The sequence below is a fragment of the Emydura macquarii genome, unplaced genomic scaffold (genome assembly GCF_026122565.2).
Source record: "Emydura macquarii macquarii isolate MOO-44397 ecotype Brisbane River unplaced genomic scaffold, CSIRO-AGI_Emac_v2 contig_126, whole genome shotgun sequence".
Taxonomy (NCBI): Eukaryota; Metazoa; Chordata; order Testudines; family Chelidae; genus Emydura; species Emydura macquarii.
Window position 1 is genome coordinate 1,241 of NW_027130263.1, and position 22,480 is coordinate 23,720.

The 22,480-nt window shown below is 50.6% G+C and overlaps 1 protein-coding gene and 1 pseudogene across 1 annotated transcript; both read right to left on the bottom strand.

Annotated features, from left to right (window-relative positions):
* Positions 1–4,433: 4,433 nt before the first annotated feature.
* LOC137150214 (olfactory receptor 13G1-like) lies at positions 4,434–12,644 on the bottom strand. Its single transcript, XM_067543988.1, has 2 exons — positions 12,625–12,644; positions 4,434–5,382 (listed from the first exon to the last, which is right to left on the bottom strand). Exon 2 carries the CDS (start codon positions 5,364–5,366, stop codon positions 4,434–4,436), a length of 933 nt encoding a protein of 310 aa, XP_067400089.1. The 5' UTR covers positions 5,367–5,382; positions 12,625–12,644.
* An 8,540-nt stretch (positions 12,645–21,184) lies between these two features.
* LOC137150222 (olfactory receptor 13G1-like) lies at positions 21,185–22,115 on the bottom strand (annotated as a pseudogene).
* Positions 22,116–22,480: the final 365 nt, after the last annotated feature.

Sequence of the window (22,480 nt, forward strand, 5' to 3'; positions counted from 1 at the left end):
TTTCCTGGGACTCCTCCATTGTTGTTTGCTTTTCTACTACTCAACCCTTCCACTCCTTGAGGAACTTGGACCATCAGACAATGTAGCACGCCAGAGACATGGCTGGTCCTTTTATCTCTGACCACCAGGTCCTCCACAAGGGTGTGAGTATGCAATTCTAAGAGTTTATGCATAGAATGATACCCAAATAACCTCTCTATCTTGTGGCTTTGATCTTTTCTAGCTTTATCCATTATTGTAATAAAGGTATCGAAGGTTTTACTTTGCAATCAGTGTGAGTGTCTTTGTCATCCATCCCCACAAGGTGTGAATTCTGTGTAGCCCAGTTCTGGGGGGAAAACCTTTGTATAGTCAGATCAATCAGGCATCAATCCAAACATTATTAGCCTTCAAAAAGTTTTAGGCAACAGACAGGATCCTAGTTGTGCCACATCCTAAGGGTATGCTCTAACCACTAGGCTCCAAAGTCATTCTCACACTTACGTGCTCTTGCTCGCTCACTTGATCTCATTCTCTGTCTCTCTCTGGCACTTTGACTCTTGCAGTGTTTCTCCAACGTGGAACAGCTTCCATCGGAGAAATTGAAGGCGCTCCTTCACTGACTATCCCCATGGCTCACCAGAGCACTCACCAGAGCTTTGCAGATTCCTGGTCACAGCCCATCAGCCAGAGGAGAGACATGAATCATTGTTTCCCCCACCCCAGGTGAGTGCCTTCACCACAGAGCTCAAAGCTATTAGGGAGTTTCTTCTCCACAGGTTTCTTGCCAGAAATACCACCCAGAGAAGGCCCATAGCTGAGAATCCCAAGCAAATATACATGTCTCCCTCTAGCTCAGGTTTGGTGCTAAAGTCCCAACAGAATCAGGCATTAGCACACAGCCCTGTTTTTTGGCATCTCCCATTGGCAAGCATAGGTAGGAAGCCACCTACCATTCTGCCTTTTGTGGATCCCGTTCTTAGGCACATACCTCCCCATAATTCATTGCCTGAGTGTCTGACTCAGGCTTTGTGCATCCCAGTGATTTTTCTAGGTGCTCCAAAGTTCGGTGTACAATGCTTAGTTTTGCAACCCCCTTTGTGAATCTAGCGCTTAGTGTGAATGGAAATCAAGACCATTAAATCAGAATTGTTCAGTCATTTGCACCATCAGTATCCTTTCGCATCCGCTTTGCATTCCTGATTAGATTCTCCTCTCACTTCCAGTGGTTTGAATCTGAAATAGCATCAAAGCAAACAATGGACCTGATTCTACAACATCTTATATCTCATGTTGGCAAGTACATCTCATCTACTCTGGTGTGAAGCAGCTGTAGGTGACAGGAGAATCTCGGTGACCTTGCATGTTAAATGGCTTACATGAAGTGTAAGTGAGAGGTGAATCAAGTTCATTGAATGATGGGCAAGTTCTTTTCCAATGGTCCATCCATAAGCATATCTGGCTAACCCTGGCAACATTGGCATAAAATATTGGCCAGCCCTTAGCTACTCTAATTCAGTGCACCACCATTGAAATCAATGGAGTGATGAGATTTGCACCAGTTGAGAATCTTGCTCATTCAGGAGCAACAAATCCATGAATGTCCTCTGGGCTGGGGGTGGACATTCCAGGGGGATGGTTAGAGATCCCAAGGGCTGGAGTGAGCCTATGGCTAATCTTCAGAGGAACAGTGGAACCTGCGTGGGCTAAGTGGGGAGTTTCTGTGTTTTGATAATCTAATCTGGTTTGAATAACAAAGGCCAGGGAGCTTCCCTGAATTATTTTTTGTTTGAATGAGAGAAGATCTTTCAGCAGAAAATACCTAATCTGAATTTTAAAATTCCCCATTAGGGAGAATCTAGGGTGAATTGACCTAAAAGATAGGATTAGATCCACATTGATGTAAATTGGCACAGGTCCATAGACATTAGTGAACCAGGTCCTGTCAATCGCATCACTTACCGTAAAATTTGCAAGGACAAAAAATTGAACACACCAGTTGTGTCCAGTTTTGGGACCCCCATTTTTGGACAAATTGAAGAGAGCCCAGCAGAAGACAACAAAAATAATTAGGGGGCTGGAGCATATGATTTACGAGGAGAGGTTCAGGAACTAGGCTCATTTTTTTTGCAGAAGAGAAGAGTGAGGGGGGATTTGATAGCAGCCTTTAAGTACCTGAAGGGGGGTTCCAGAGAGGATGGAGCTAGGCTGTTCTCAGTGGTGGCAGATGACAGAACAAGGAGCAACGGTCTCAAGTTGCAGTGGGGGAGGTCTAGGTTGGATATTAGGAAAATATTTTTCATTAGGGGGTTGGTGAAGCACTGGAATGGGTTACCTAGGGAGGTGGTGGAATCTCCGTCCTTAGAGGTTTTTTAGGCCTGGCTTGACAAAGCCCTGGCTGGGATGATTTAATTGGGGTTGCTCCTGCTTTGAGCAGAGGGTTGGACTAAACCACCTCTTGATGTCCCTTCCAACCCTCATCCTTGATTCTATTAAAAAAATTGAGTATGAAAGTCAGCAAAAGATGGACACACATGGAGTGGTACAAAGTGGCATGTTGATGTGAAAGGAACTGCCCTAAGTGGTCTCGTAGGTGGCAGGTAAATTAGTGGATAGTCATGCAAACAAGCCCAGGGATTCTAGAAATGAGCAGAAATGGTCCTGGTTGAAATCACCTAAATGATGGATGAATGTTGATGTGAGAAGGCTGTGCAATTTTCTGCAATTTTACTGATTTGCGGGGTCACTACACACGGTCAGAGGTGATGGGTGGACTGGAAGGAGGGAGTTTTACCACTGTGCCTTCACCCTACCAACTGCTAAGATCCTGGGTCCTCCACAATGCTGTTAAGCCTTCTTTGTCTGATTCTGAAATCTGTTCTGACAAAACTGGCCAGATGGAGGGAACCAATTGACATTACCTATACCTCCTCCACTGGTTTTGCTTAAACCCTAAATAATATCTGGAATATGAACTGTGGGTGTCTGAGGTCACTCCCACCCCTAGTGTCATTCCCCCTCTCCCGCACTTTGTGTTCTGGTTCCCTCCAAGTCCTTCCCCACTCCCTTTATTCAGGACACATTGCCCAGTTCTGGGAGAACACTTACGCCAGTTCTCTGGGATCCAGAAACTCAGTTCATCTCCAGCTCATACGTAAACTTTTTGTATTGTGCATGTTACTTCTCTATGTCCATGATAGCCAGGACCAGATGCAAAGGTTTACGTACAGGGTGATGGCACAAATCCTATTCATGTCACATACTACAGAAAATTTATACATCTTTCCTAACTATTAACATATATGCTTCTTGAATCTACTCGGATGTTACATCCTAGGGATCATGCAAAGACCAATAACTTTTTTGTTTGCCTTATCTTCATTTCAATGTTATCAATTCAGGGTATCTCCGCTGACCACAACTAACCCTAAAATAATATCTCCTACACAATACCCACCCCCGGTAAACAGGATTCCCATATAAAAATCTCTATATGGCTAGAAGGAAAGGGAATAAAAAATTGTTGACATGATATCCTTGCTTAACACTTTATTTTTGAAAAATATCGGAAGTTGTTTTGTTTGATTGTTTCTTTCTTTTCCTTGCAGTTTAATAACAGCTTAAAAAGTTATTTAATGGTGGAGGTTATAATATGAGTCAGCTGCAATAACTGGACACGAAACCCCTGACCTCAGTGAACTAATTCTTATGGTAACAGTGAGCAATGGTTTCATATCTCCTCCTTTGCTGGAATTGAATCATTGACTTATCAGCACAACAGATCTTTTGGAAAGCCCAAACTTCTCATGTTGAGAGTGTATTTTTACAGTTAGATAAAAATGTATTCTGCTAAACATTGTTCTATTAAAATCTCTGACCTTAGTCCATGACACACAGCCAGGAGACCTCCAGATCTCAACATATATATGACTGAAATGTTGGGGGTTTTATGTCTAACAAGAAATTAGAGAACAGAGAAAAATAAGTTTATTTTTATCACACATTCATTGAGGATAAAATATAAGAGTGTGATGCAATGAGAAGGCATGCAAAATAATTTGCTGCATAATGGTACAGATTTTTATAGATGTTTAGGCACCTGATGGGATATTCAGAGGCACCTATGCACCCAACACTCATTGAAACCACTGAGTTTCATGTTTTAGGAACATACCATTAGATACTTAAATACCTTGAAAATTCTGACCCAATGTGCTTTGGTCCAGTGAATATGATTCAACAGAGCTCCACTGATGGTATTGAGACCCATAACCCTGCTAGGGTAAATCAGGAATTGTCCTCCTACCATCAATATAACTCAGTATAAATCATTTTTGTTCCATTGAAGTGAATGGATCACAGTGCAAACATATGTCTATTGAAGTCCATAGTTCTACAACAATTTAGACCATCTGTGGACCTGACCAAAAAAAACAAGACAGGTGGAAAAATTACTATTTCATGGCAAATAGAAAGATTTTCCTGAAGGCTATTTTGACCTCCCTATTGCGCAGACTGTAGATCAGAGGATTCAGGATGGGAGTCACTAGTGTGTACATTATGGCCACCATCTTGTCCTTATCCAGTGAGTAACTGGAGGTTGGCTGGATGTAGGTGTAGTTGATGGAGAAGTAGAACAATGTGACTACAAGCAGGTGGGAGGAACAGGTGGAGAAGGCTCTCTGCTTCCCTTTGGAGCCCTGGATTTTCAGGATGCTTATGATGATGAAGCTGTAGGACACAGTGGTCAGCAGGAAGTTCCTCATGGCCAGGAAGATGTCTGCCATGAACATCATAATTTGGCTGAGGTAGATGGAGCTGCAGGACAGTGCCAGGGTTGGTGGGAACTCGCAGAAGAAATGTTTGATGAGGTTGGGCCCACAAAAATCCAGGTGCAATGTGAGTAATGTGTTCACCAATGAATTTATGACACCAACTGACCAGATACCAGCTGCTAAACGGATGCAAATTCTCTTGCTCATGAGATTGATATAGCGCAAGGGGTGGCAGATGGCTACATACCAGTCATATGACATGATGGTGAGAAGCAAGAGCTCTGTCCCCCCTGAAAAAGTGAAGGCAAAGAGCTGGGCTATGCAGCCTTCAAAGGAAATGTTTTTTTTCTCCTGCATCAGGTTTTCCAGCATCTTGGGCAGAACTGAAGAACTGCACATAATATTGAGTGTGGCCAAGTTGGCGATGAAGAAGTCCATGGGGGTGTGCAGAGGTCGGTGGAGGACAATAGCTACAATGATCAGGGAATTTCCCAGGATGACAGCTGCATAAAGGCACAGGAATAGCCCAAAGAAGAGCCCCTGGTGATGAGGGTGGTCAAATAGCCCCTGCATGATGAACTCGGTCACCCAGGTGTGATTATTGGGTTCCATTGTTTGAGTGTTCCTTCTGTAGGAACAAAGATTAAAGATCCTATCGAGTATTGAATCAGAAACTACACCAACATGGCAACTGAAGTATCTAGACAGACAGGTAGTGAAAGAGAGAGAGAGAGATCTTGTCACACTCTACACAAAATATGAACAAACACAGCTGCATTAAAATATGTTAGCATAATAATCTGTCTGAGCTACTGAATCTCTATTCTTCCAGCATTTGAGTAGAGAAGGGGGAAAACAACATTCTTGATGTCCTCAAATAATGCTGCATGAAGTCATTTAAACTCTTTACATAAATGGCATGAAATAGGATTTCCGAATTTGATATCAAAATCAATCAAACACCATAAGTCTTATTAATAGTTGAAATTCTACTTTTTAAACTAATTTCACAAAATACATCTGTTGCAATATATGATACTATCAGTGTATATAACATACACAAGATATATACTACAAAACATAACATAATAATACGTTATTTACATAGAGTCAAGATGCATAATAAAATAACTTGAATTCCCTTTAACTCATCCTAGTATAAATCAGTTGCAACTCCATTGCGGTGAGAGAAGTTGACTCTCCACTCACTGGATCTGTACTGGTATACAACTTGTGTTAAAGCGAATGGGAATGTGGAAGCCAACTTTTCATTTTGATGATAAACTACTTGGCAAAATTACATGTTGCTTCAATATTAGGATTAGCAATCACATGATTTGACAAGTACTTCCTACTGCATTACTGTTAAGTCTCCCTTTACTGTCTTCAGACTTCTCTAGTCTTATTACTGTGTAATTTCTTCTCCTGATTTTCCTCTCAATCCTGCTGCAGGAAATCAGTACTACTTCAATTGAAGTCAGTGGATTTACTGAATTGTAAAAATCAGCAAGTTTGCGGATGACACTAATCACTAATCTGGAGGATTGGGCCAAAAGAAATCTGATGAGGTTCAACAAGGACAAGTGCAGAGACTTAGGAAGGAAGAACCCTGCACAGATGAAAATGAAGGGACCATCAGGGCCAACAAATGTAAATAATCATAAGATTATATTAGAGTAATTTTTCAAATATCTTATTACAGTAATTAAAAAAAAACAATCATCACTCTTTGCATCACATTTCAAATTTGACTGCAAATTTTTAAGGGCACAGACAATGAACTGAATCTTTCAGCCCTTGTATCAATATTACGACATTATATCTTCATTAAATTTAGATTCAACTAGAGTAAAATTCAAAGGAACTCCACTGATGTATGTGAATTTTCATTAGATTTGTATTAATCAAATTGAAATCAAAATATGACCCTAGATTCATAACCATAGTGTGGAAATGTGTATTCCTGCAACACACATTTAGTCAAGGTAAAAAAAAGATAAAACAAGACATCAATTAAATTTAGCTTGATTATGAAAAGTATATAAAGGAATTAATCACTGAAAACTCACTGAATTTCACTGGGTTTTCTTGGCTAACACATTTAGGAACTTTGAATTACCAAGATTCATTTAGAAGCATGAATTGTGAGAAAAGTAGAATGTAAGCAAGGAAGAAAGAAACAAGCAAACAATCTCTTCTGTTTAAACTGTTCCACTGTGGAGAAATATTTTTTTTAACAATTCACTGGAACAGAGGGACATATGATAAATGGTCTAGAAAACATGGCCCAGAAGGGAAGATTGAAAAGATTGGGTTTGTTTAGTCTGGAGAAGAGAAGACTGAGGAGGGACATGACAACAGTTTTCAAGTACCTAAAAGGTTATTACAAGGAGGAAGGAGAAAAATTGTTCTCCTTATCCTCTAAGGATAGGACAAGAAGTAATGGACTTAAATTGCAGTGAGAGCAGTTTAGGTTGGACATTAGGAAAAGATTTCTAACTCTGAGGGCAATTAAGCCCTGGAATAAATTACCTAGGGAGGTTGTGAAATCTCCATCACTGGAGATTTTTAAGAGCAGGTTAGACAAACACCTGTCAGGGATGGTCTAGATAATGCCTGGTCCTGCCATAACTGCAGGGGACTGGACTAGATGACCTCTCAAAGGTCCTTTCCAGTCCTATGATTCTTCCCTCAGGAGCTTTAACCAGTAGAAAGTTGAGGAACTCAGGCAACCTTCACCAAGCAAACTATGATTTACTTATCATAGTAGGAAGAGAACATAATATAAGAGAAAGTATTACATGGCAACTCCTCTCCATCTCAACCAAAAATTTTAATGGGATCAAAATTTGGCTTCATTATCTTTGATCAAAACCTTTCTCTTAAAAAAACCCTTTCCATTCTAGGAACTTGCCCTAAACTAGCATACCCAACCTATGACCCACAGCCAACCAGAGCATTTCATATGGCCCGCGGCCTGCTTCAGCAGAATACACCAGAGTTTCTCAAACTAAGGGTCCCAACCAAAGGAGGGTCACAAACTTATTGTAGGGAGGTCGCGGTATTGCCACCCTTATTTCTGCGCTGCTTGCAGAGCTGGGCGGCTGGAAATCAGTGGCTGCTGGCCAGGTGCTCCCCTCTGAAAGGTGCACCAGTAGCAGTGCAGAAGTAAGGCTAGCATGGTATCGGGGGGTGGGGACCACCACTTTTTTGGGAGGAGGCCGTTACAGCCTGAAATAATTTCAAAGGAGATCCCAATAAAAAAAGTTTTAGACCCTTCTGAAATAGACAATTCTGTACATAAAAACAACCTGTGCAAATGCCTAGGAAACAAGCTGCACTTTAAATAAAAATCAATGCAGGTGATTTTAAATCTTATTAAAATATGTAACATCTGTTTGGCCTGCACCAAGTTGTGCTCAGGTTAATGTGGCCCTCCTGTGTAACACAGTTGGGCCGCATAGCTTCAACCTCTAGGCTCCAGACTCACTCTCTTAGAATCATAGAAGAGTAGGTTTGGAAGATGACATAGGAGGTCATCTAGTTCAACCACCTGCTCAAAGCAGGATCAATCCTGACTAAGTTTTTTAAGGTCTGGCTTGACAATGCCCTGGCTGGGATGATTTAGTTGAGGTTAGTCCTGCTTTGAGCAGGGGGTTGGGCTAGATGTCCCCCTTCCAATTCTAATATTCTATGATCCCAGCCAGGGATTTGTCAAGCCAGGCCTTAAAAAACTCCAAGGATGGAGATTCCACCACCACTCCAGGTAACCCATTCTAGTGCTTCACCACCCTCCTAGGGAAAAAGTTTTTACTAATATCCAACTTAGACCTCCCCCACTGCAACTTGAGACCATTGCTCCTTGTTCAGTCATCTGCCACCACTGAGAACAGCCTAGCTCCAACATCCCTGGAACCCCCCCCTTCAGGTTGTTGAAGGGCTGCTATCAAATCCCCCCTCATTCTTCTCAGACTTCTGCTCTCTCTCTCCATCCCATCCAATGACTCCTGAAGTAGTTACTCAAAATGGAACAAGAGATTGAGGGTGCCCCCTCCACACACTATCCCCCATGGCCAGAACACTCACCTCAGTGGAGGCAGATTCCTTCTCACATCCCCTCCAGCAGAGGAAAGACATGAATCAGGATCTCCCCCATCCCAGGTGAGTGCCTTCATGGCAAAACTAAGAGATATGAGATCCATACCTGCTGTCTTCTTGCAGGACACACCTCCAAGAGAAGGCCCACAGCTGAGACTCCCAAGCAGAGACAGGTGTCTCCCTGTAGGCCTGGTTTAGGTGTCAAAGTCCCAAGAGGGGTGGGGTTTAGCACACAACCTCTCTTCGGCATCTCCCATTGATGAGCTTAGGTGAGGAGCCACCAAAGATGCTGCGTTCTGGGGATCCCATTTTTAGGCCTTTATCTCCCCATTCTTTGTAAAGGCAGTCTGAGTGCCTGACTCAGGCTTTGTACATTCCAGTAATTTTCCCGGCGCCCAAAAGTTAGGTGTGACAATGCTCAGTGTTACACCAGCTAAGTCTCTTTGTGAATCTAGCCCTTAGTGTGAATGGAAACCAAGAGTGTTAAATCAGTATTCTCCACTCATTTACATCATCAGCATCCTTTCACATCCACTTTGCATTCCTGATTGGATTGTCTTCTCACTTCCAGTGGTTTCCATTTGAAATAATTTCAAAGTAAGCAAAATTCTCCAGCAGCGTCTATCTTGTGTTCTTGAGCATGTCTGACCTACTCTGGTGTAAAGCTGCTGTAGCTAAAAGGATAATCATGGTGGCTTTTCAGAAAAATTAACGGCCACTCAAGATGCAAGTCAATGTTAATCATAGTCACTGAATGATGGGGAAGTCCATTTCCAAATGGTTCATCCATAAGCATATCTGGACTCCTACTAACCGTGGCAACATTGGCATGAAATATTGGCCAACCCTTAGCTACTCTAATTCAGCCTACCACCAATGAAATCAATGGAGTTATGAAGTTTGCACCAGGTGAGAACCTTGCTTATTTGAAAGCAATCAATTCATGAATGTCCAGTGGAGCAGGGTCTGGACACTCCAGGGGGATGTTTGGAGATCTCAAGGGCTGAAGTGAGCCTATTTCTAACCTTCAGAGGAACAGTGGATCCTGTGTGAGCTAAGCAGGGAGTGTCTGTGTTGCTTGTGGCCAGTGGAGACATCAAGCTAACGTTCAGCATGCAAAGGCAAGATTTCTTCAAACTAAGGGCAAGCGGTACCCAGGTACATTGGGTAGAGTCTCAGGCATACGGGCAAATGAGGCAGGACACCTCCCTGCTTCATGAATTGCTTTACAACTTAGGCGTTCAGATGCCTCGCAATATTCATGTCTATAGGTACATATGGAGCTTTCTCTGCAAAAACGTAGGCGCCGAGGGAATTTAAGAGCTTACAGATTTTCATCGGTATCTTTCTTTTTTTCTTATTACTGATGGTGCTTGATTCTGGGATTTAGGCACCAAAAGTGTTAGTCAGGTGCCTAAGTCCCCTTGTGATATACCGTAGGGCTATTTTACCCCACTCCAGTAATATGAAGGCACCACAAAGTGAGTCTAAAGCAGTGGTTCTCAATCTGCAGCCCACAGACTGCCTGTGGCCCAATCAGCACACAACTGTGGTCCATGTGACATCCTCAGGGCCACACAGGTAGTATATATATTGTGTGGATGCGGCCCACATAACAGAAAGAGAATGGTATATGTGGTCCACATTAGTGGTTCTCAGCCTATTTACCAGTCTAACCACTAGCTGTGTATCGTAACTCTACAATAGCACAGCTACACCGGGTCTGAAATGCCACTGGAGCGCTTTAGTGAAGATGCCGATGAAAGAGCTTCTCCCATTGGTGTGTTTAATCCATCTCCCCAAGAGGCGGCAGTTATGTCAATGGGAGAAGCTCTCCCATCAACATAGCAACGTAGTTATACCAATATAGGTCAGTAGTGTAGACCTGGTTGAAATATAACTTACTCCCATTTCTCCACTGCTAGAGTGATGCAAAGTTGTCTCAGTGTTCAGATTCCCTCCAAGGCCTTTTCCACTCATCTTATCTAGAACACCTCATCCAGTCCTGGTAGAACACTTCATGCAGTTCTCTAGATTCAGAAACTCAGTTCCACTCCAGCTCATTGCTGAGGTTACTTTATTATATACGTGACCCAAGCTCTATGACCATTCCAGCTGTTGACAATTGTCGGCACTGTGTGTGTGTGCATGTGTTCTCTTGCTCTGTGCCGCACCAGCTCTGTGCAGGTATCTGACGCCACAGGCCTCGATCGAACTGCTCTGGAAGAGCAGACTCGGTTCAGTTGCGAAGGCACTCAGCAGGGTTTATTGTCAGCGAAGCTCAGTAATAGCACCTGGCAGACTCTATGGGGATCCTAAGACATGTATCCCCCTTACAATGGGCTCGACTCAGTGAACCATAGGACTTTCCATTTCCCGCTCGGCTGGACAAAGTCACTCCTCTTTGACCCATACACACTGATACCAGCAAGTTATGTATTGCTCTGATGTGGTTAGTTACCTCCCTTTACCTTGCACATGTTGGTTTGACCAAAACATCTCTACCCACCATCCTGTCATCCTGACCTTATCTTTAGGTTGGCTCAGTGTGTCCCTATATCAGCTTTGGGGCATGTGTTTATACCATACTTGGTATCGAAGTATTCTGGCACCATTTGGAATGTGTTTACATGAGTGTCGTGTGCCTAGAACTTCTTAGGAATGTTTGTGGTTTTGCAACACCAGCCCTGTTTTTGCCAGGTTCTCTGAACTTGCAAGTAGGCATGTTTTGTAACGGGGTCTGACTTCTGCTTACAGCCTTACTCTAGCTAACTTTGCTTTATATCAGCAAGGCCTCACTATAATAGTTAGGCCTTAGGCCTCAGACCAGGCCCCTCATACCAGGTCTCCTGTCTCAGGCTCTTTCTACTACATCAACCAGGCCCAGATGCTGGGATTTAGGTACAGGGGGATGATTCCAGTTTTATCACATACTGTACAGTTTACATGAATATTTACTACCCAGAAACATATTCCCATCTTGAATCTACATGGCAGACACACCTTAGGGATCATGTAAGGACCAATAGCTTATGTTTTCACCTTATCTAAATTGCAGTGTAATAAGCTCATGGTATTCCCACTTAACTCAAGTAGCCTGAAAATACTGTCTCCTGCCCAATACCTTCCTACCACCCTTAAAAAGACAATTTCCATATAAAAAAGTCCATAGGGCTGAAAGGAAAGGGAATAATGGAAAATGTAATTAAATCTTTACTTAGTACTTTATGTTAAAAAAATACTAGGACTGTTTTTGTTTGTATTTCTTTTTTGTGGAACTTTAATAAATGATCCAAAAGTTGTATAATGATGGAGGTGTTAAGATAAGTCAGCAGCAATAATTAGACATGAAAAAACTTAGGCCTCCATGAACTATTTATTGTGGTGACAGTGAACAATGATTTCATTACTATCTTCTCTATTTTGGGGATTGAAATATTTCCTTATCAACAAAACAAATCTTTTTAAAATACCCAATTTCTGATGCTGAGAAGTTCATATTGTGGCTGACGGCTGTCTTCCCTCTAGCAGATCTCATGCTTCGCTCCCACTGGGGGGCCAGGAAGATGCCCATCACCCCATCTTCCCTGGGGAAGGGACCCGGGCCCACCCGCTCCTCCAGGTCCCAGCCCAGGGGCCCTATGAACAGCAGCTGCAGACTACTGGCTCTGTATTTTGGGAGCTGCAGCCTCTTCCCCTGGGCTACTTTCCCCCCTCTGTCCTGCTTGCCTCTCAGGCCTTGTCTCTGTGTTGCCCTTGCTAGGCTCAGTACCTCCTTTGGGGTTCCTCTGCTTCTCCACACTTTGCAGCACCAGCACCAGCACCAGCACCAGCACCAGCACCAGCACCAGCACCAGCACCAGCACCAGCACCAGCACCAGCACCAGCACCAGCACCAGCACCAGCACCAGCACCAGCACCAGCACCACTTCTCTACTCCCTCCAGCTTGTACCCTGTGTGTTTGGGGCAGAGCCCTTTTATGGAGCACCTGGCTGATCCTTAATTGGCCCCAGCTGCCCCTGGTTAGGCTGCAGGGAATAAAGCCCTGATCATTCTGGCATTGGTATACCTCCTTTTGTGGTCTCTCCTGCTGGGCAGTTGCTGTGCCTTCTTGGGGGCCCTGCTTGTTTGTCCCCCAGCTGGCTGTGAGGACCCTTCCCCTGCTGCTGCTGCTGCTTCTACCCTCCCTGGCCCCAGCCTTTGGGGGCACCCCTGCCCCTTCCCTGTTACTGCCCCCTGCTTCCTCTTCAGCTCTCCCCACCCTGTAGCTTCCTCCCTGCTATGTTTGTTTGTTTTGTTTGCCCCTGGTTTGTCTGCCCTGCCCTGTTCCTGGCTTGTTTGTTTCTTTGAATTGTCCTGGACCTGCCTTGGTTTGCTCCCTGCCCCACCCAGGCTTCGTGGCTTGACACATGGCCTTTCTAGCCCCGCTTGGCCCTGATCCCCTCTCCCTTCTGCTCCTGCAGCCTCCCTCTCAGCCCTGGCCCAGTACTCCCGCCCTGTGGTGCTCATGGTCCCCCTCTATCTGACCCCCCCTTTTTTGTTGCCCCCCCTGTACACTGCAACCCCCCCAAGTTCAAATAGCCCTTGCTCCCAGTGCAGCCGGAGGAGCCGGTGCTTCCACCTGGGCTGGTGAGTGTGTTCCTTGTGCCCCTGCCTGGATTGCCCCCCCCCCCCAATACTCGTTTGCCCTGGTGCCCTCCTCCCCTGCTTTCAGCCTAGCGGGGAGGAGCGGTCCACCCCCCCCTCCTTCTCCCTGCCCCCTCCCACACCCCGTCTCCCTTACCCCCCCCGTCCCTCCACCCTCGCTCCTGCGCCCCTCCCTCTCTACTTCGCCTCCCTCATGCCTCCTCTGCCGCCCTCCCATTAACTCCTGCCCTTCCCGCTATGGTCCTACCTTCCCCCAGGATGGCGTGCATGTCTGGGGCCGGGACCCCCTCCCTGGATGCCCCTACCCTTTGCTCTGAGCCCCTCCCTCCCGCCCAAGGCGTCTAGCCTCGCCGCCCCTACCGGGCATCGGGCCCAGGGCTCCGGCAGTGGACACCTCAGGTGGGGACTCTAGGGACTCTGCCGCTGTTCTAGCTGCCGCCCCCTTTGCACAGGGGGGTGTGCCCTCGGCCGGGAAGAAAAAGAGCAAAGGCCCTTCCCGGATGGCCACCGTGCCCGTGGTGGGGCCTGCTCCCTCCCCTGTTGTCCCTTCCCCCGCTGTTCCCTCCACCAGCTCTGGGGGCGGCGCCACTCCCAGGGTGTACGCCCATGTCGCTGCGAGTCCTCCTCATGCCGCCCCATCATCTGGCCCGACCACCGCCTCCAGCACCATCCCTGGAGGCCGGGGCCCCTTCCCCACCCTTACCAGGAGGCATGGGGTCCGCTGCCTCCTGGTGCCTGCCTCACCCCACGTAGAAACCTACGTGCGGGCGTTGGCGTGGGTGGTGGGGCCCACGGTCGTGGTGGCGGCCTCCAAGATATATGGGAAGGTGGTCTTCTTCCTGGCATTGGAGGCCGCCGCCCAGGAGGCGGTGGTGACGGGCCTGGCAGTAGGGGATGTCCACGTCCCCATGGAGCCCCTGGAAGACCTGGGCGTGCGGGTGGTCCTCGCCTCCGTCCTGCCCTTCCTCCCCAATGCCGCCCTTCTGCCTTTCCTCTCTGCCCTGGGGAAGCCCATCTCCACCATCAGCCCACTTCCCCTCGGCTGCAAGGACCCCGCCCTCCACCACGTCCTCTCCTTCCGCCGGCAGGTACAGTTACAGCTGCTGCCGGCAGCGCGTGGTGAGGAGGCGCGTGGCGGGGTCATTTCTGGTGCCCCATCAAGGGGCCCAGTATCGGGTCCACTATAGCATGGGAGAGGTCTGGTGCATCCTCTGCTGGGTGACGGGGCACGTCTGGAGGGACTGCCCCCTGGCCCAGCAAAGCGGGGAGCCCAGGACCCCCGAGACCCAGGGGGGTGCCAGCCAGACCAGCGGCGGCGCCCCCCTCAGCCGTGCGGTCCCTGTGGCTGCCCCTTCCCCATCAACTGCCACCTCCGCTCGGGCCCCGGGGGTGCCTCCCCCGGTGCGCCCAGATGAGCGGGCGGGCCCCGCTGACACCCGGAGCAGTCTGGCGGGGCCTGAGGGGGAGAGGGAGCCAGGGTTGCCTTCGGCAGGCGCTGGAGGGAGCTCGCCCCAGGGGGAGGCCTTTCCTTCCCCTGCTGCCCCGCCTCCGCTTTCCCATACCCCGTCCCCTGCACTCTTGCCCCCTGGCCCTGCACCCACCGCCCAGCCCTCCACCTCGGAGGGCTGGGTGCTAATGCAGGGTAAGCGCAGCAAGTGTAAAGCCGGGACCCAGCGCCCCCTCTCCCTCATCAGAGAGGGGGGTGAACGCCCCTACAAGTCTCGCAAGGGGACTGCTGAACCCGGGCCTTCCGCTGCCCCCCCTGCGGGGGCCCGGTGGGTGGCACCGGCCGAGGAAATTGCAGCGGCAGCTGTGGGTGGTACCATCTACCTCCTAGAGTCCCTTCTCGAGGAGTCCCCGCCGAATGCCCCTCTGCCCCCACGCCCCTCGCACCCTCTGCCGGTGCCGAGGTTGCTCCCTCCTCAGTCCCCACTGAAGAGGACCTCATGGTGGCGGGGGGAGACTTCTCCTCCCTTATGGAGGAGATAGATGCCTTGGGCCTGACCCCGGCGTGTCTGGTGGTAGACAAACCTCCCCATCCGGAGGGTTCGGCCGAGGACGGCCCTCCGCCGCCCTCCCTTTTCCCCTCCCTCCTTTCCCCAGCCACTGGCCCTGCTCCTGTCCCCCAGACTGTTCCAGACCCTTCCCCTCCCCCGGTCGACGGTGCCGCCTCCGCTGCGGTCACTGCAGCCCTCGGGGCGATAGCTGGGACCGCCCAGTCAGGCCCTGGGCAGCTGGCCTCCCCGCCCTCTAACACAGGATGTCCCCCTGTCGACCCGGTCACCTCCCCCCAGGAGTGTAAGCCCGGCCCCGAGGCCGTCCCCTCTGCCTCGCCCGACCTTCCAGCTCCTGGCCCCTCTCCAGAGACACCACGCTCAGTTGGCCTAGCCACCGCAGACTCCGTACCTGACCCTGTTCCTCCCCTTGTCCCTTCCAACCACCCTGCCCCTGTCTCGACCCCTCCCCTTCCCCTTGGTCCAGACCCTCCTCCACCTTCCGCCCCCGAACCCTCCCTCCCTCCCCCTGCTACCTGTGCCCCCGCCGCCCCTGGAGTTGTCTCCTTCCCTCTGGTGAGCTCCCAGGAGGTGGCCTTTGTTTTCGCAACTCCCAGCCCTTTAGGGGCTGCTGTTTTCCCTCCGCCGCTGCCTCCGTCATCTGCTCCGTCCGGCAGTGGGGCCGCTGCAGAGGCCAGGCCGGAGGACGAACTCCCCGAGGCACAGCGCGAAGAGCTGCGCACCTTTCTCCGGGACTCACGTGGTGCCCGGAACTGGGTGCAGCTTGCGCTGCAGCACTGGGGAGACTTCCACCACGTCCTCCGGGCCATGAGGGCCATGTTGAAGGAGGGGAAAGGGACCGGGCGGCAGTACGCCGCGGCCTACCAGCGGGCCCGCAGCTTCTGTGATGCCCTGATGGCCTTCGGGAACGGTCACGGGCTGCTGCGGAGCCCGGCGAGAACCACTGGCGTTCCTGGCCACGAGGATCCCCCCCAGCCCTCCTCATAATGCCTATCATCTTTGCCACCTTGAACACCAGGGGCTGCAGGACGGGTCTCTGCAGGACACAGGTGCTCTCCTTCCTTTGGGAGGGGAGGTATTCCATGGCGTTCCTGCAGGAGACCCACACGGACCCAGCCGCCGAGTCCAGCTGGTGGCTGGAGTGGGGGGACGGGGTGCACCTGAGTCATCTCTCTGCCCGCGTGGGCGGAGTAGCCACCCTGTTCTCCCCCACCCTGCAGCCCGAGGTGCTGGGGATCACCGAGGTTGTGCCGGGCCGTCTCCTGCACCTCCGGGTCCGCATGGAGGGGCTGACGTTGAACCTCGTCAACGTCTATGCCCCGACTGCGGGCCCGGAGCTGGTGCGGTTCTTTCAGTAGGCGGCCGCCTTCCTCGGTGCACTAGATCCTCGAGAGTGCCTGGTCCTGGGTGGGGACTTTAACACCACCCTCGAGGAATGGGACCGCATGGGGACCGAGCAGTGCCAGGCCACCACCGACGTCCTCCGGGAGATCATAGACCGCCACTCCCTGGTGGATGTCTGGCAGAACCACCACCCGGACGACACCATCACCTTCACCTTTGTCTGGGTGGGGGAAGATTGGTCGAGCCACTCCCTGTTGGACAGCATCTATATTTTTCCCCTTACCATCTCTCGCGGGCCCACTTCTCCAGCGTACGGCTGGCCCCATTCTCGGATCACCACCTGGTGACCGTGACGGCCTCTCTGACGGCAGAGAGGCCGGGGCCGGCCTACTGGCATTTCAACAACAGCCTGCTGGAAGATGTGGTCTTCGTGGCGTCCTTCCGGGAGTTCTGGATGGCCTGGCGGGGGCAGAGGCGTGCCTTTCCCTCGGTGCGGCACTGGTGGGACATGGGGAAGGTGCGCACCCAGCTCTTCTGCCGCGACTACACTTGGGGGGCCAGGCGGCGGAGGGATGCGGGGATAGAGCAGTTGGAGAGGGAGGTCTTAGCTCTGGAGAGGCATCTGGCCGCCAGCCCTGAGGATCCATCCCTCTGCGGAACGTGCCGGTAGAAGCGGGAGGAGTTCTGGGCCCTCTAAGACCTCCGGGCTCGGGGTGCCTTCGTTTGATCTCGCATCCATCTCCTTCGGGAGATGGATTGCGGCTCCTGCTTCTTCTACACCCTGGAGATAAGACAGGGGGCCCGGAAGCACGTCACCTGCCTTCTGGCAGAGGACGGCGACCCCGTCACAGATCCAGCAGAGATGCGTGGAAGGGCCCGGGCCTTCTACGCTGACCTTTTCTCCCCGGATCCGACCAATGCCGCCGCCGGCAGAATGCTCTGGAACGAACTTCCCACAGTCGGCACGGGCGACTGGGACCGGCTGGAGCTACCTCTCACTCTGGCCGAGTCCTCGGAAGCCCTCCACCTCATGCCCACCAACAAATCCCCGGGCATGGATGGGCTGACCGTGGAGTTCTACCGTGTGTTTTGGGACGTCCTCGGCCCGGACCTCTCCACCTTCTGGGCCGAGTCCGAAGCCAGCGGAGAGCTCCCCCTTTCATGCAGGCGGGCCGTGCTCGCCCTGCTACCCAAGAAGGGGGACCTTCGCGACCTCCGGCACTAGCGTCCCATCTCGCTCCTCTGCACGGACTACAAAATTGTGGCCAAAGCCGTCTCCCTGAGGCTGGGACCCGTGCTGCAGGACGTGGTCCATCCCAACCAGACCTACACCGTCCTGGGCCGCACCATCTTCGACATCCTGTATTTGGTCCGGGATCTCTTAGAGCTCAGGTGTAGGGATGGTCTGTCATTCGCCCTCCTGTCCCTGTCGACAGGATGGACCACGGGTATCTCCTGGGCACCCTGCGGGCGTTCGGCTTCAGGCCCCGCTTTGTGGGTTTTCTCTGGGTGTTGTACGCCTCCGCGGAGTGCCTGGTCAAGCTCAACTGGACCCTGACTGAACTGGTCAATTTCGGGTGTGGAGTGCGCCAAGGCTGTCTGCTATCGGGCAGCTGTACGGCCTGGCCATTGAGCCCTTCCTCTGTCTCCTCCGTCGGAGGATGGCAGGGTTGGTGCTCCGTGAGCCAGGGCTAAGGCTGGTCTTGTCAGCTTGCGCTGATGATGTGCTCCTCGTGGTCCAGGACCCGGGAGACCTGGTGTGGTTGGAGGCCTGCCTGGCCGTCTACTCGGCAGCCTCCTCCGCCTGGGTCAACTGGGCCAAGAGCTCTGGCCTGATGGTAGGGGCCGGGTGGCGGGCGAGCTCCCTCCCACCCGCGCTTCAAGCCATCCGGTGGGGCGCGGGTCCACTGCTCTATCTGGGTATTTACCTTTCTGCCACCCATCCCTCCCCGGCAGAAAACTGGCAAGATTTAATGGACAGGGTGGTGCGGCAGCTACGGAGCTGGACGGGACTGCTCCGGTGCCTCTCCCTTCGGGGGAAGGCGTTGGTCCTCAACCAGCTGGTCCTGTCCATGCTCTGGTATCACCTCAACACCCTGGTCCCGACCCCGAGTTTCCTGGCCTACCTCCAGAAGACAGTTCTGGAGTTCTTTTGGCCAGGACTGCACTGGGTCTCTGCAGGGATCCTGAGTCTCCCCCTGGAGGAAGCGGGGCAGGGCCTGTGCTGCATTCGCAGCCAGGTCCACACCTTCCGCCTCCAGGCCCTGCCTAGACTCCTTTATGGTGCAGGTAGTCCGGCGTGGAGCCACTTGGTGCATGCCTTCCTCCGCCGCCTCCGAGGGCTCCGATACGACCGGCAGCTCTTTTTTCTCCACCCGGTCTTCTACCAGGACCTCCTCCGGACCTGGAGGCTGGTCTCTGCCTCCAGGCCCCCTTTGGTCCCCGAGGGGGAGGATCTCCTCGCGGAGCCCCTGCTACACAACCCACAACTCGGTGTGCAGGTGGCGGAGACCCCTCGGTGCGACGGAGGTTGGTCCTGGCGGGAGTCACCAAGATCGGAGACCTCCTGGATTACGACTGGGGGGGCTGGGTGGACCCCCACACGCTGGCTAGGCGCATGGGTCTCTCCACCCTCTGAACCCCCCAGCACATACTCCAGGAGGTGAGGGCAGCCTTGCCCCCTGCTGCTCACGCCTACCTCAAGCGGTTTCTGGGAGAGGGTACTCCCCGCCCGCCCCTCAGCCCCGGCCCTCTGGCACTCTCCATCGGCCCCCGGCCCTGTGAGCCCACTCAGCCCCCACCTCCCTACACACTGAGCCGGCTGCACAATTTGCAGCCGGTCCCTTTCCGAACCACGCCGAGAGACATTTACACGCTCGTGCTCCACACCCTTCAATTCCCCACCCTCGCGTCCCGCCCCGACACCAAATGGTGGGACCTGCTGCCACCCAAGGAGGGTGGGGACCCCCGGTGGGTCAACCTGTATTCCGCCTTGACCCCACAGCCCACCGGGGATATCAGTTGGCGGCTCCTTCACGGAGCCGTGAGCATGGGCGTGTTCTTGGCGCGGTTCACCCCCCGCCCCGACACCTGCCCCTTCTGTGGCACGAGGGAGACCCTGGCGCATGCATATCTGGAGTGCGCCAGGCTGCAGCCCCTCTTCCGGCTCCTCCAGAACCTCCTGCTGAGGTTCTGGCTGCACTTTTCCCCGCACTTGTTTATTTATGCACACCCCGTCTGTGGCCCCACAAAGTCGCGGGACCTCCTCGTCAACCTCCTCCTGGTCCTGGCCAAACTCGCCATCTTTAATACCAGGGAGGGGAGGTTGGCTGGGGAGGTGTCCTGCGACTGTGGGGCCTATTTCCGTTCCCTTCTCCGTTCACGTCTCTGGGCGGAGTTCTTCTGGGCGACATCCACCAGCTCCGTCGACACCTTCCGGGAGCGGTGGCTGCAGTCCGAGGCTCTCTGCTCGGTGTCCCATTCCGGTTCCCTTCGTTTATACCTCTGACCCTCACGCCCTTTCCTGTTTTTACATTTGTTGTCCCATGGAATTAGTTACATCCTAGGTCCAGTGGCTCCTCCCCTTAGGCTGGGGGAGGGGCCTTGAGGGGTGGGCGGGCTAACACCCGCCCACCTTCCTAGTTTGTAAATAGGTGTACTCTCCTGCCACCCTCTGCCCTTGATATATCACAATATTTACAATAAGAAAAAAATATATTCTGATAAAAATAGTTTTATTAAAATCTCAGATTTAAGTCCATTACACAACAACAGGAGATCTCCATATCACAATAGATTTATGTTTGAAATCTTTGGGGGTTTAATATCTCACAAAAATAGAGAATACAGAGAAAATGTTTTATTTTTATCATAGGTACTTGTTGAGAATAAAATATAATATTGTCATTCAATGTGACTGCATGCAGAATAGTTTGTTACACAATGAGCCAGGTTTTTATAGCTATTATGATACCTAATAAGATATTCAGAAGCATCTAGGCACCCAATACCATCTCACTAGAAACCTAAATACCTTTAAAAGTCTGGCTTAATGTGCCTTACTCTGGATAGTGCTATTCAATATAGCACCAATGGAGTCAACGAGGCCACATTCCCAGCTGGTGTAAATCAGCATAGCCCCATTGCAGTCAATTCAACGCATCACCCGCTTGAGTTAATCACAGTAGGTTCATTGAATTGAATGATCCACAGTGCAAATAAATGTTTGTCTACTGAAGTCCATAGTTCTCCAATTATTTACACCACTTGAGAACCTGGCATAGAAGGGACAAGGCAGGTGAGAATCAGGTTCACTCTTGACAAAATTATTTTATCATGAATGAAAGGATTTTCCTGAAGGCCACGTTGACTTCCTTATTGCACAAACTGTAGATCAGAGGGTTCAAGGTGGGAATCACTAGGGTGTACATTATGGCCACCATCTTGTCCTTATCCAGTGAGTAACTGGAGGGTGGCCGGATGTAGGTGTAGATGATGTAGGAGTAGAACAAGGTAACCAAGAGCAGGTGGGAGGAGCAGGTGGAGCAGGCTCTCTGCTTCCCTTTGGAGCTCTGGATTTTCAGGATGCTGGTGATGATGAAGCCGTAGGACACGGTGGTCAGCAGGAAGTTCCCCCTGGCCAGGAAGAGGTTTGCAATGGAGATCATGTTTTTGTTGAAGTCGATGGAGCTGCAGGACAGGGCCAGCATCGCTGGAATCTCACAGAAGAAATGCTGGATGAAGTTGGGTCCGCAGAAATCCAGACACACAATAATCAATGTGTGCACCAACGAATTGATGGCACTGACAGCCCAGAAACCAATTATTAAACTGATGCAAATTCTCTTGGTTATGAGGTTTACATAGCACAAGGGGTGGCAGATGGCAACATGGCGGTCATATGACATGACAGTGAGGACCACCACCTCTGTCCCGCCTGACAAAGTGAAGGTAAAGAGCTGGACCATGCAGCCATCAAAGGAGATGGATTTTCTCTCTTGCATCAGGTTTTTTATCATCTTGGGCAGAACCGAGGAACTGCACATAACGTCGACCATGGCCAAGTTGGCGATGAAGAAGTACATGGGGGTGTGGAGAGGTGGGTGGAAGACAATAACCACTATGATCAGGGAGTTGCCCATGATGATAGCTGTATAAAGTCACAAGAATAGCCGAAAGAAGAGCCCCTGGTGATGAGGGTGGTCAGAGTCCCTGCATAATGAACTTGGTCACCCTGGTGTGGTTATTGGGTTCCATTGCTTGAGTGTTGCTTCTGTAGGAACAAAGATTAAAGTTGCTGTCAGGTGTTGTAACAGAAACCACAACACTATGGCAACTGAAGCATCTAGACAGACAGGCAATGAAAGCCAGAGAGAGCGATTTTGTCATACTCTACACATTTCACACAATGTAGGAAGAAACAGAGCTGCATTCAACTATGTTAGCACACAAATCTGTCTCAGATACTGAATCTATGTTCTCCCAACATTTGACTGGAAAAGGGGAAAAATAACACTCCTGATGTTCTGAAGTAGAAGTGCGTGAAATCATTTGGACTGTTTACATAAACTGTCTGAGGTAGGATTTCAGAATTTGATCTCAAAATCAAACACCAGAAGTCT

Excerpts from the sequence above, each read along its gene's own strand:
- LOC137150214 (XM_067543988.1), bottom strand. The coding sequence starts at position 5,366 with ATGGAACCCAATAATCACACCTGGGTGACCGAGTTCATCATGCAGGGG.